The following is a 14,032-nucleotide window of genomic DNA, read 5'->3' as shown; positions in this document are numbered from 1 at the left end:
ATTATTATTATTATTATTATTATTATTATTATTATTATTATTATTATTATTATTATTATTATTATTATTGTCGTCCTGTGGCCACCTTGTTTGTCAAACAGATACTACCCTTCAGCTAATCTTCCCCCGTACCTTCGCGAATATTCGTGTTCATTCACTCTGTTATCCGTTGTGTAGTTTAACTGCCAGTGATTGTTTAGTGACTCCGCGGTGCTTTCCACCGCGCGCGCGACTAACCGTGTATTGTTTTTTCTAGTGCTTCGCTCCGTAGATGACTTTTGCGTTGGAGATATTTTCGGCAGCAGCAACGCAACTTCTCGAGGGTTAAGATGAATCTTCGGATATGGTAAGTCACAAAATTAGTTGCATTTATGCTCAAAGTCTGTAACAAAATTACTTTTTACCAATAATTTTTCCGGTGAATCACACAATTAAAGATCAGTTCAATTGTTTTACTAAGCTCATCAGTTTAGATTTATAGTTTGCAATAAGCTGCAATGAGATCGACTCTTTAAGGTTATTTATAAGGTTATTTATAGAAATAAATATTTTATGTTTTGCGACATAATGTCTAAATGTGGCCGTAACTAATTGTTGAAGGATTAAAATGTCAGTATTATGATCTGGGCAAGATATGTTATGGGAAAGGTTCACATACATATATTGAAGAAGGTCCAACCATGAAGTATACTGTCAGATGTTTTTATGTGCCTAATGCAAGTTGAAAATTATTTGATCAGAGTAGATCAATATTAAGATGTAAACGTAGATTAAAAATAGCTAGAGAGAGCTATATTCTTTATACAGTATGGTTGTGTGCAAGTAGTTCTTGCGTAAGCTATAATAAAGTAAGAAAGTGATGAATCAGTGTCATCCTTGTTTTAGAAGTTACGATTAAATCATGTAATACGTTGTGTTAACATTTCAGTTTTTTTTAATATATATAATTTGCTATATATTTAACCAAGAAGAACATCTCTAAAGGAATACCAGTACTTATATTAAGACCACAATTACAACCAGTAAGTACCATTACTCAACAATTTTTGGATTCTTTACACTAATGTCATATTATATTTAATACTTGGCGAAAGTCTTTTTAAAAAAAATATTGAGTCATCAGCAGAAGTACATCGTATACAAGGCATGGATAACCCTATTCGGTTTCGGGAGCATATGTGCTACGGACCCTCGTTAGGCTAAGGCAATGTCTTAATAGTCTCGTGCTGAAAGCGAAGCAAATTCAATCAATCAATCAACATCACGTACATATTATTTCGTTAATAATTTGGAAAGGAATTGACTAGTAGCAAGCGAAAGTACAAACTAGTAATTTTCTACCTTTACGTCAAGTCAAATTATCCTTCGAATTACTCAGTTTGCTTTTAAGTAACAAAATAAAGAACATTTATAATGGAATTAGAAGCAATTTTTTTTAATGCGTGAATTCAGGATCATCCAGGAATTAATATAAAATATGTATGTAAGAATTTAGTCTGAAAAAAATATAAATATTGTAATGTGTATATTTTACGATTTTGTTGGAATGGCCATTTTGAGTATAATATGATTTCATTCTCCGTGTTCCTCTTCTCTGTCTCTTTCTTTCACTATGACCTGAATCCATAAATATCCATTCTGAATCTTTTTCAATCTTTTAATAATAACGAGGGGCAGTCAAAATGTTCTCGGAATGTTGTTATCGTTTTGGCAATGTGATACAATCACAGTGAACATTGTACAATCCAGTCCTTAGGTTCTCTAATTATGAATATGACAAGTGTCAACAGGTCATAACAGTCAGTTGTACGAGTAGTGTACCTAATCGGAGGAATATGTGATGATAAATTAGTGCATTGTCGCAGTTCGAGCAACACTCCAGCATCAATTTTCAATACAAATTGGGGAAATCTGCTTCAGATACCTACTTTAATAGTCTTAACAGATTAAGTGCCACCTAATGTTGGATATATATGTGAGTGGCACAAAGTGCTTTCAAATGTAATACATACTGTGGCGTAGTTAATGAGTTGATAAAAAAAAAAAAAAAAAAAATGAAAAACAGATAGATTGTTGTTATAAACAAGATTACTGTGAAGTTGTCCAATGTTAAGTAAGAAGATTTAATATTTAGAGTGTGATACAAATAGATAACTAGAATATTTGATTCGAATAATTTAATGAAACTCGGAAAAGGTAATGGTACAGATTCCGAATAAACAGGTTGAACAAAATAATTGTTATTGGATATTGGATATTTATATTGGAAGAAGAAAATCTGCTATAGCCAACATGTGTTGTCTTTATCTTTGGTTTCCGTGTCAGGTAATTCTGTAGTATAGATACTATGTAGTATTGATATTTTCCTATGGTGAAACGATGGTCTCACGTGGCCTTAGATAGACAGCCGTCCGTAATAGGCTTAGTGGCCTCGTGAGACAACATGTCACCACGCAAATTTTGTTGACCAAGCGTTGGAGCATGTCCGGACTTACAATTTCACAGGCCAAGACTGTTTCTCTTATTACCAGGTCGACTACCATACACTGCAATTGCTTTCAATGTAAAATGTGAGATCATTGGGTCACTACAGGACATAAGCTAACAAGAAATTGTATGAGGCCAACCTGACACCACGTGGCCGTAAGGAAATATTTTATGTGAGACCAACGTGGTCTCACGCGGCACTTAACGTGTTAAAGTCAATTTACGGTGACAATGCTTTAAGAAAAATAGAAGAGACTGTAGAAGACATCGAAAGCAACGCTACGGCTGAACTTCAGAAGATACCAAAAGAAGCTTTTCGTTGGTGTTTCCAGCAATCACAGGAGCGGTAAAGCAAGTATGCGTGTTCCGAAGAGGCCTACTTTGAAAGCGATCACTAAATGCGTACTTATATTGTGATAATAAAGAGGAGCAATCAATTCCGGGAATTTTTGACTGTCCCTCGTATTTCAGTGTCTAATTGTGATACAGAACCACTCTTTTATTTATATTTTAGCTATATCTCATTGAATTAATGAGTCATTTCTGAGCAGAATATATTTTTGTTGACGATTGATTAAAGAAAGTTAGAGGTTGAATTTACGTAGGTGGTTCAACAAATAAGGTAACACAACCTCACACGTGTGTAAATTGTTTTATATTATCCTGATTTCCCTGAGGTAGGAGCAGATTGACTTTTGTTTTGCCTATAGAGGTCGTTTTTGTGGCAGTCATACTCTCTGAACAAGGTATTTCATACAAGTAGCCCCAATTCGTGTTTAGCGTTCTGATTGGGTCCCTGTCCGTGACGTCATGTAAAGGGACTTTTGCCCATCTTGAAACAGTATATCAACAAGTGACGTATGCAGTATTTAACTTGTTATCTTGAACGATACCTCGCGATTCCCAAGGATGTTATAAAATAGAGGATCTGCCCATATGTATCTTCATCCTATTAACTGAACGAAGCTAAAAGAACAACCTAGTATTGGCACGTCTGATTGGCTACTTTCGTTTCCGCCATATATATGTTGGCTCAAAACATTGCGATCTTCATTTGTAGACATGTAGTGTGTCTGTCGTTTCGTTTTATTTAAGTCATTCCTTCAGATTTATATTATACTATGGTTACATGCTGGATGTATGGATGTACAAATAGGAATGAGAAGAAATTATCCGGAATAACCTTTCAGAGGTAAGAAATAACAATCATAGGATACGTATGGCTTCACGATTTTGTGGTATGAGCAGATCCTCTATTTTATAGCATCCTTGGTGATACCTCCACGTGACGTCACTGACCGCAAAGTATCTTCGGAAAAGTGACAACACAAAGGCTGAATCGACAGTCTCTGCTCTCTGAATATTACTTGTAATTTACAAGCGCTTACAAAAACATGATCTCTCCTTGCATTCTATGATCATACTTCTGCGTTACAAGTTGAAATTCATCACCAACTTAAAAATGCATATCATACTAATGATATGTTATGGAAATAAGTGCGTGTTTTGTCTTGAGTTTAATTACAAAAGAATAGGCTTGTCAGATAAGCAGATATATGGACATCCAAGCAAGTACATCTCATTCAAGAGAATTGGCGCATTCGCAGGGCTGCCAATGTTTCAAACCGCCGGTACATTAACAGCTTGAGTGCCACGCGAGGAAACGTAATGCTACGAACAGCTACCGTGGCACCACGTAACTCAGCACCGGAAAACAAAATTGCTGATTGCATGGGGGCTAGATAATTACTATTGGGCTTATATAAAGTTCGTATCTTACTTTGTGATTTTGATCACAGTAGCGTAGACAAATAAGACTATTTATTTTTTTATTTTATTTATTTATTTTGCTAAATGATAACAATAATGATCGAATTCTTGCTTTTAACCAATAAAAGAAAACCATTGTCAAAAATATTAGTTTGCCCGTGCATTTTGAATAGCAACCCGTATCTGAGTTGTTAAATCCGTACAGTTGGCAGCCCAGCGCATTCGACGTAGTGACATTATTCCTCAATTAAACACCATAGTGTGCATTGCGCATAACATTATTCATAAACAACTGTAGTGTTCATTCTGGGTTCAGATGTAACTTAATTTGTTTACCTTTGAAACAAATGTTTAGACTAGTACAGAGACAATGAAGAAGAATATGTGCCTAAATTGTTATTATCTAGGTATATATATATCTATATACAGGGTGTTTCAAAACAACATCGACAACGTTTGGGAGGTGATTCCTGACACTAAGGTAAGACAAAATGTATAGACCAACTTAGGTGCACAAATGCTTCCTTTCGGAGTTATAGGCTGCCGAAAACATGAACTGTAAAGGTCCATACCTCCAAAACTGTGGGACCTACCGTAGTCGGGTCAAGACTTCACTTAGGAACTATATGTGTCCTATCCAGATATCCATGTTTCAGAATCCTGCGGTACTTCCGCAACAGTTTTTATAGAGGAAGTTAATTAGAAGTAATCACCAACTACCTCTATGAAAAAGGTTGTGGAATATCGCAGGATTCTGAAACATGGATATTTGGATAGAGCACATGATAGTTCCTAAGTGAAGTATTGACCTGACTTCGATAGGTCCCATAGTTTTGGAGCGATGTACCTTTAAAGTTTAATTTTTCGTGATTTCGGCAGCTTATAACTCCGAAAGGAAGCATTTGTGCACCCTAGTTGGTCTATACTTTTTGTCTTATCTTGGCGTCAGGAATCACCTTCCAAACGTTGTCGGTGTTATTTTGAAACACCCTGTATATCTATCTATCTATCTATCTATCTATCTATCTATCTATCTATCTATCTATCTATCTATCTATCTATCTATCTATCTATCTATCTATCTATAATTTATGTGTTTTTTTATCTTATTTGCTAAAGAATTCCATAAAGTTAATCTTATGAATGTAGATACATAAAATATTATAAAAGAAATTACTGTCTCCATGGCGATAAAGTGACAGTTCCAATGATCGCCTTGTTTCATACATACTGAAGTCATTCGGGATGGAAATGCCAAGTGAAAATGGCGTATCTGCTATAGGACGATAGTAATACCTACGATCGACTATGGATACTCGTTTCTGTAAAAGGAAAGAAGAGAAACACAAATTATGGAAATTGTTACTCTACTATGTAACTGAATAGTAATAATAATAATAATAATAATAATAATAATAATAATAATAATAATAATAATAATAATAATAATAATAATAATAATAATAATAATAATAATAATGGTGAATTATAACAATTATTTTATTTCTATAACTATCTTGAACGATACAATTATTAATTTAAAATAACTATTATTAAACAATGAATCGTCAATTAGTATTTTAAAACCAAGCATGTTACAAAAAGAGGATCTGCTCTTATGTATCTTCATCTTATTAACTCTATGAAGCCAGAAAATAACCGAATGTCAGGACGTCTGATTGGCTACTCTCATTTCCACTATGAATGTAATTTCAAAACATTGCGATCTTATTGGGCATAGCAGACAGACGGGGGTAGGGTGAAACTGACATATGACTTCACGATTTTGTTGTATAAGCAGATCCTCTATTTTTATAATATCCTTGTTTAAAACGCAGTTATACTTCTCTCTTTTTCGAATTAGACAATATTTTTGAAATATATTATAAAAAAAATTGTGCCTAAGCAAGCCTACATTTGTTTACACGAATATTCCTTTTATATTGTTTACTATTTCTATTTACATTCTAGGGGTTATTTACGGCAACATTATATATTCCGATCATTAACATTTCCAATTTCATAGACAAAAATTTACAAAGATATTTTGGTTTTCTATCCCATAATGTTCTAATTGCCCTTTTGCCTATTTTATTTTTCTAAAACTGACTGGTTCATATTAGCTTTGCTTTCGTAATTAACTCGAGTTAGAAAAACAAATCACTGAAGAAAACAACGTTTATTTTAAAATAATAAACTGTTTGACAGTTTCGCCAACTAACTGAACATGTTGGCTTCATCAGATACTGTCAAGTCATCTGACATCTTCATCAGACACTGTCAAGTCATCAGACATCTTCATCAGACACTGTCAAGTCATCAGACATCTTCATCATACACTGTCAAGTCATCAGACATCTTCATCAGACACTGTCAAGTTATCAGACATCTTCATCAGACACTGTCAAGTCATCAGACATCTTCATCAGATACTGTCAAGTCATCAGACATCTTCATTAGACACTGTCAAGTCATCAGACATCTTCATCAGACACTGTTAAGTCATCAAACATCTTCATTAGACACTGTCAAGTCATCAGACATTTTCATCAGACACTGTCAATTCATCAGACATCTTCATCAGACACTGTCAAGTCATCAGACACTGTTAAGTCATCAGACACTGTCAATTGTGTCTGATGAAGCTAATATGTTCAGTTAGTTGGCGAAACTGTTACACAGTTATTATTTTTAAAGAAACGTTGCTTTGCTCAGTGAATTGTGTTTCTAGTTCAAGTTATTTTTCTAATATTGGTTTATCTTCCTTCAATAAAATTCCATATCTAATATAATGTTACTGTTATTATGTTCTATTGTTAAATATGTGACGAATAGCCTAGATGTCAAAGACGTATGCGTCTGTTTGTTGTTTCCAAATTGACTCCTTCTCTACAGATATTCAGGGTATGTCAAGGTAAATTTAATTTATCAGTAATGTAGAGAATATTACTATTATAAGGTAAATAATCTAATATTTAACGTTTTCCTTTTGGTTCACTTTGGAAATTTTATAATGTTATTTGAGTTTCATAAATATATATCTTTTGTCTTGTAATATATGAAAAGAATATATTTTCTTTTTCAACTATTTTTTTTTTTTTTTTGATCCAGATTCGTAATTTGTATGTTGCTACTTTTAATTAACAAAATTTATAACAACCAAAATCAGTGCTTAGGTAAGGGTAATTTAAAATCGATTTTATAATAATTCGTCTTTTCATATTTTCAAAACTCGAAATGTCGAACAGTCATGCAAAAGTAACTTTCTCGATGTACTATTTATAAGAATTTTTCTTCGATTTATGTTGCGATTTCGATATATCGATCAACGTTGTTTTTCCAATATATTCTAGATATAACATCAATATCGTTTCTGGCTAATAATATTTGAGTCTTTTATTTATAAATCTCTACTGTATACTGTTGTATATTTAGAAATAAGGTCAAGAAACTTTATTGAAAAATCCAATATTATGCAAAAATGACATTAATTTCTAGCATCATTAGTTTTAATAATGTTGTGAGATGATATCATATTTGAAACATTAAATTATGATTATATTGTGTCCGTTCTCACGAGAATTTGTAATCAGTAAATGTGAAGTGATAATATTCAAGGTTTCTTAGCATTGGAAATTGGAAAAGGATAATTAGTTTATGTTTAATGTACATCTAATTGTTTCCCTATCTTTTATATTGGAAACACAAGTAATACGTAAAATACCCTTTTTTTCCGGACCAGCAATGATTTCAGAAGATTTTCTTCGTGAAGAGGAGAGTATTACTGCGTAAATACTAGTAATTCACAATCACAATGAACTGAACATGAAATACTGGGAAAGAATTTCGTGGCTCCGGTGTGGGAATAAACAAGCCATCTCCTGAAATCAACACTCTTTTATTTTCTTCTTTTTACGAAAGTAGTCATTTATAGAAAATGTATTACTAATTTAAAAACATTATCTCTTTTAAAGGGATGTTGTTATGCTTATTGTGATTTTCAATTATTTTGTGAAGTGCTCTCAAAATTTGATCATATTTCTGATTATCATGATATATAGTCTGATCTTCTCTTCTTATTTTTTTGCTAACATTTCTTCATTAATTTCCTATTCCACTCAGGCAATTTTATTCATTCTTCTCCAGTCCCACAATTTCAAACCTTTCTGTTTCATAATATCCACATTTGTGCTCTGTACAATACAATATTTTATACAAACGCTTTTCTTCTTTTGGCATTCATATCTTTGCTTTTACTTCATATTCACATTTCAAAATTTCACAAATGATACTACCTCAATATCTTAGAAACTACAAGGCACGTTCAGAAAATAAGTGTACTAGATTTTTGTAGGTTTCAAATTAAAAAAAAAAAAACTTTTACATGCTTACATCAGTACGTATGTGAACTATTTTTCCATGTAGTCTCCATCCCTCTCCTTGCACTAGGTGAGACGAGGGATTAATTTTTTTTATGCCTTAGTCAAAGAAGTCTACCGCCACCTCTTTTGCTCAATTCTTCTCCTCCATATTCTCCTTCTCGTCAGTTGAAAATTTTCTTCCCACCTATGTGCATCCTCAGGGAGGTGAACAAATGATAGCCTGAAGGCGCCTGGTTAGAAGAATGCGCATATCAGTCAACATCGACGGTGTTCCACTCCTTTGCTCATCGTTCACATCACTACGACCATTTTTAATTCATGACAGCACTTAAATACATTCGTAGGTTCATAATTCCTTCGTCACAAACTGATTTGATCTCGTTAAAAACTTCAGACGAAGATTTTTCCCTTCACAACGAGTTAACGAATAACGCTGTGAATCTTGCACTTGGTGGTAGATTTTATCGACATCTTTACGAGAGACGTTACTGTAGCCACAGTTTTGGATGTACTGACACGTGATTTGGCTCACTGGAAAGAGTAGGAACTAAGCTACACGGCCGTGTGACCAACATAACAATAACAAATTCCGTCTGCCCGCGAGATCCCTAGTACACTTGTTTTGTGGACGTGCCTCGTAGTAAACTGTTCTTTTAATTTCCATCAAACTTCTATAGATTACAATTTACATCGCCTCCATCATAATTCACTTTCATTTTCTTAACATCTTATGTTTAATATTCCGTATTTCTATCTTAATTTTTTAACAGCATAATACATAAGTTGTGGAATTAGAGTCTTCTCAATGTAAAGAACAAAATAACTTACCATGTCGTCGTAATGTTGCTTTACAGTGAGCAACATTTCACCAGTTTCCTTATCAAGCATACGCCTTCTAAGCTAGAATGAAGAAAAGGAACAATGTTTAAATATTTAAGATTTTTAGTGCTGAAAATATTAATAATAACTCTGCTTCTTCTACTATTACTAACTTTTACTATTCACTCGATAATATAAATATATTCACCATGTACTGCAGAAAAACCAAGGTTGATAGCTAAAATTTCATATACTATCATCGTCATAGTATTGAATGATTTCTCTAATATTGTGAAAATAAGTTTTGCCTTTCAATATTATGAATAATACTTATTGTTTCAGGTAACAAGTAAATATGATACCAATGGTGGCGAAGTTCACTGTGAAAGACTACAGAACCATACTCAGATATTTTGTTTCTGATCATATGAATGCCAAAATGTTCAACAACAGAGCAGAAGAAGGAATACTGCCAACTTACGGTAAGTAGCACTTTTGAAGTTTTTTGTCAAATAGGAACATATTTTCAGATAAATTTCTGAGCGCTGAGTTTATCTAGATATTTTCTTATGATACAGATATCAAGAAGAGTCTAAAATGGAATCGCAGCGATCTTCTAGACAAAAATTTGTTCAATGGGCAAAAAAATCTTGTTGAGCACTCTTTTTGGGGATAAAGGTGGCTTCTGGTGACCTGTAGTGGGTCGAATTGAGAACCCTTTCATTAAAAAAAAAAAAAAAAAGTGTGTTAAAATCTCTCTCTTATAGTATGTATCTTAACATTACAATTATACGAGGTATCAACACTAGTATTTACAAACTACCGTACATTGTACTATTGTTCTGAGTACTCAGAATCATAATTTGTAATTTAGTGAACTTGCCTAACGCATTTACCTAATAAAATCCCTTCTAGTGTTTACAAGTAAGTTTACCACATAGTAACACCAAATTCATGCTACATTTCAGTAATGGAACGGGCTACAAAGTTCAAGACCCATGACCTGGAAGATCAAGAGACAGTCAGATCCATGATTAGAGTGACCTGGACAGATCCGGAGACAATGAGATATCACCATACACATGGGCAGTATATGTGATGCAGCTAATGTAATTCTATCAAATATGATTTTCCCTCTCTCTTTGTGTGTCTTCTCACTAGATCTATAGTTTTTCTCATTTGTTGCTTGCATCTGCATGTGTGTGTCAAAGCATTGCACTGAAAGATAATTACAAGGTTTATCAGAGTATAAATGCGTGAAACTCACCGAAAATATAAGTTTTTCAAAGTTGAATCGAGCAAGCCTGTTAAACTTATCGTTTAGAACAGTGGTTCTCAAAGTGAGGTCCGTGGGATCTAGCCAGGGGATCTGCGACGCCTAAAAATTGAAATGTGTTTTCATTATGTAAAAAATATTTTAAGGTTAAGAAACTGCAGCTGTGAGCAGTGCGAGTACAAAACAATAACTATTCATCATTTCCAGTGCCCAAGGATTTCAATGATTCTTCAGGTGAAAAACTCTCTGCTGAAATGCACAAAACACTGGTAGGACATTTGAAAGCATTAGCTGCAAGTTTTCGAGAATATTTCTCTGTCCCACAGCCTGGTAATGGTTGGATTCACTAATATAGAAATCCATGACATACAAGATATGAATCTCTCTAACACAGAACAAGAACAGCTATTGGAACTATCCTGCGATACTTCATGGAAAAAAAGATTTCAAAGAAAATGAACTTTGTAGTAACTCTTGGTTGCGTGTGCGCTGTGAGTATGAAGAGTTGTCTAAAAAGGCATTGCAACATTTGATGCTCTTCCCTACCACTTACTTATGTGAGCAGACTCTTTTCGCTCTTTACAGTATTAAAACCTTAAAGCGAAATCGTCTTAATGTAGAATCGAACCTAAGATTGATGGTGATAAACTTATTCCAGATTTCAATGCAATTATGGAAAACAGATAGAATTTCATTCCTCACATTAGTAATCTCACATTTGAGAACATTGTTTATTAAGTTGATTTTCTTAAAAAAAAAAAGGACTGATTTTCAGTCTTGAAAGTTACTGTATTTTCAATTGAAATTTCATTCACTAGGAAACGATCATATATCTTTAGAATAAATTACTTATTGCATTTTTTCTTGATCTTTTTCTTGTCCGTGGTAATTCTAATTAGTATATATATTTTTAATACCATGTGAAATTTCAGATAGTATTGCAAGGAAGTCCGCAGATCACTTGCCGAATGAACAGGGGGTTCAGGTTATCGGGAAGATTGAAAACTATTGGTTTAGAATATAAAAGATGCCGCTAAGCCCAAGCAGTGTTTTGTTGAATATTTTTGTATAATCTATGTTCAAAAACCACTTTATTGGGAAGACGAATACACATGAAGTTATATTTGAAATATTCAACACAGGTATTTTGATTAAGAAATGTGACACCGAGAATGAAACAAATGAACGTTTGAGCTCGAATTATGAACATTATTAATCAAATACAAAATTCTGCAGTAATGCTCCAGAGCTAATAATTCGGATGCTTCCGGTCGCAAGGTCTATTCGAGCTATTGGGTCTGCCAAGGTCACTGAATCTGAGAAAGTGAGACCCAGACCCGGATAACCCGGACAAAAGTCGGGAGCCAAGTGACATGGTGACTCATGACCCGGACGAAACTCTTTACTCAAGTGACCTACTGACCCATGACTCGGACGAAACTTGTGATCCAAGTGATCTGGTGACCCACGACCCGTTCCATCACTGCTACATTTGACTGGCAGGAAGAAGCTCGACTTAGGTAAGAGTTATAGTATCAAGTCTTAGTAATCCAAGGAATTAGTATTACTCGAATCTTTGTAACAAAGTTTTAAGCTAAAGAACTTACCTCAAGCAATTTAGGATTATAAAATCGAGCTTCATTTTCATCATCAATCAACTCGACCTCACATATGTCTACGCTATTGTAATTTGGTTTCAGAATACCTTGAAACTAGAAGAAAAAAAAACATTTTAATCTTAAGGATATGTATGCATAAAAGAACGATTATATAGTATATACATACGTAGATTATATATAACGCTAATATATAAAAGAACGTAAATATATTAAAATACTGTATATTGTACTAATTCAATAAAACAGACAATAAATTTTAAACTTAAGAGCCTGCCTTACTAAAAATAATACAAAATTTGCCATTTTTCTTTTGCTTGTTTGTTCATCAGTGAAAGGAGATAATGAAATACAAGTCACCACTATTCTACAACAGAAAATATGGACCTGAAGAATGTTCAGTGTTGCCATCCATAGAAATTACAGTGTTGCCAGAAAAACAATTTCCCTAAAATCTAAGTTAAGGCAGCGAGTAGAGGAACAAGCTCAACTGCATTTGATTACGTATCATATTGTTTTGGTTTCTTGTGAACTACTTTTTAATTAATATTATTATTTAGTTTTAATAACTGTATGTTAAAACTATTTTGTTTATTACAAACTAAATACAACTATTATTTAAAAAGTAGTTCACAGGAAACCAAAACAATATGATACGTAACCAAATGCAGTTGAGCTTGTTCCTCTACTCGCTGCCTTAACTTAGATTTTAGGGAAACTGTTTTTTGGCAACACTGTAATTTCTATGGATGGCAACACTGAACATTCTTCAGGTTCATATTTTCTGTTGTAGAATAGCATTATCTATGATTGTGGTGACTTGTATTTCATTATCTCCTTTCACTGCTGAACAAACAAGCAAAAGAAAAATGGTAAATTTTGTATTATTTTTAGTAAGGCAGGCTCTTAAGTGGTTTTGTAGAGAGCCATATAAAGCATATTTGCTGATACTTTTAGGAGTAGTAAGTATTTTAGTAGAACTAGTAAGTAAACATTATTAAGTAAGTATTTTAGAAACATTACTTATAAACTACTTCACTTCTTCATAAGAAAATCTGTTCAGTGCCGCGTTCACAAAAGCTCTCCACTGACTTCTATTCTTAGCTAATTGCATCCAGTTTCTACTTTGTATTCCTATCTCTGCGAGATCCATCTTTATATTATCCTCCCATCTGCGCCTAGGTCTTCCTAATGGTCGTTTTCCTATGGGTCTTCCAGTCAAGACTTTGAAAGCGTTTCTACTTTCTTCCATTCTAGCTACATGACCTGCCCACCTAAGCCTCCTAGACTTGACGACCCTAACAATGTTGGGTAAACCGTATAAACTATGTAGTTCCTCGTTATGAATCTTCCGCCATTCCCCATTCTCGTTCCTCTTGGGTCCGAATATTCTTCTCAGGATCCTGTTCTCAAATACTTTCAGTCTATGTTCTTCCCTCAGAGTAAGCGACCATGTTTCACAACCATACAGAACAACAGGCATGATTATCGTTTTATATATTTTAAGCTTCAGATTCCGCGACAGAATTCGCGACGACAAGAGATTTTGAACCGAATAGTAACACGAATTCCCTGCTTTTAGTCGACATTTAATTTCTTCGTGAATATGATTTTCGTCTGTTAATATTGATCCTAAATATTTGAAAGTATCCACTTTATCAAAAGTATTATTTAATAATAAT

At 33.7% G+C, this 14,032-nt stretch overlaps 1 protein-coding gene and 1 long non-coding RNA gene across 4 annotated transcripts in view; one reads left to right on the top strand and one right to left on the bottom strand.

Annotated features, from left to right (window-relative positions):
* LOC145672964 (voltage-dependent calcium channel subunit alpha-2/delta-3-like) overlaps window positions 1–14,032 on the bottom strand; it is a 169,912-nt gene that overhangs the window by 89,564 nt on the left and 66,316 nt on the right. For all 3 annotated transcript variants that reach the window (XM_081742228.1, XM_081742229.1, XM_081742230.1), the window contains 3 exons: window positions 12,342–12,446; window positions 9,468–9,539; window positions 5,435–5,579 (listed from right to left, as the gene is read on the bottom strand). In XM_081742228.1, the coding sequence (XP_081598354.1) occupies window positions 5,435–5,579; window positions 9,468–9,539; window positions 12,342–12,446 (322 nt within the window). The remainder of the gene's footprint in view (window positions 1–5,434; window positions 5,580–9,467; window positions 9,540–12,341; window positions 12,447–14,032) is intronic.
* Window positions 255–14,032, top strand: part of LOC145672966 (uncharacterized) — a 123,639-nt gene continuing 109,861 nt past the window's right edge. Inside the window, exon 1 of the long non-coding RNA XR_014128707.1 lies at window positions 255–346. This is a non-coding gene — a long non-coding RNA (uncharacterized LOC145672966). The remainder of the gene's footprint in view (window positions 347–14,032) is intronic.

This window comes from Thermobia domestica, chromosome 16, assembly GCF_964235325.1.
Source record: "Thermobia domestica chromosome 16, izTheDome1.hap1.1, whole genome shotgun sequence".
NCBI classification, from domain to species: domain Eukaryota; kingdom Metazoa; phylum Arthropoda; class Insecta; order Zygentoma; family Lepismatidae; genus Thermobia; species Thermobia domestica.
This window is presented reverse-complemented; position numbering and strand designations above follow the sequence as displayed.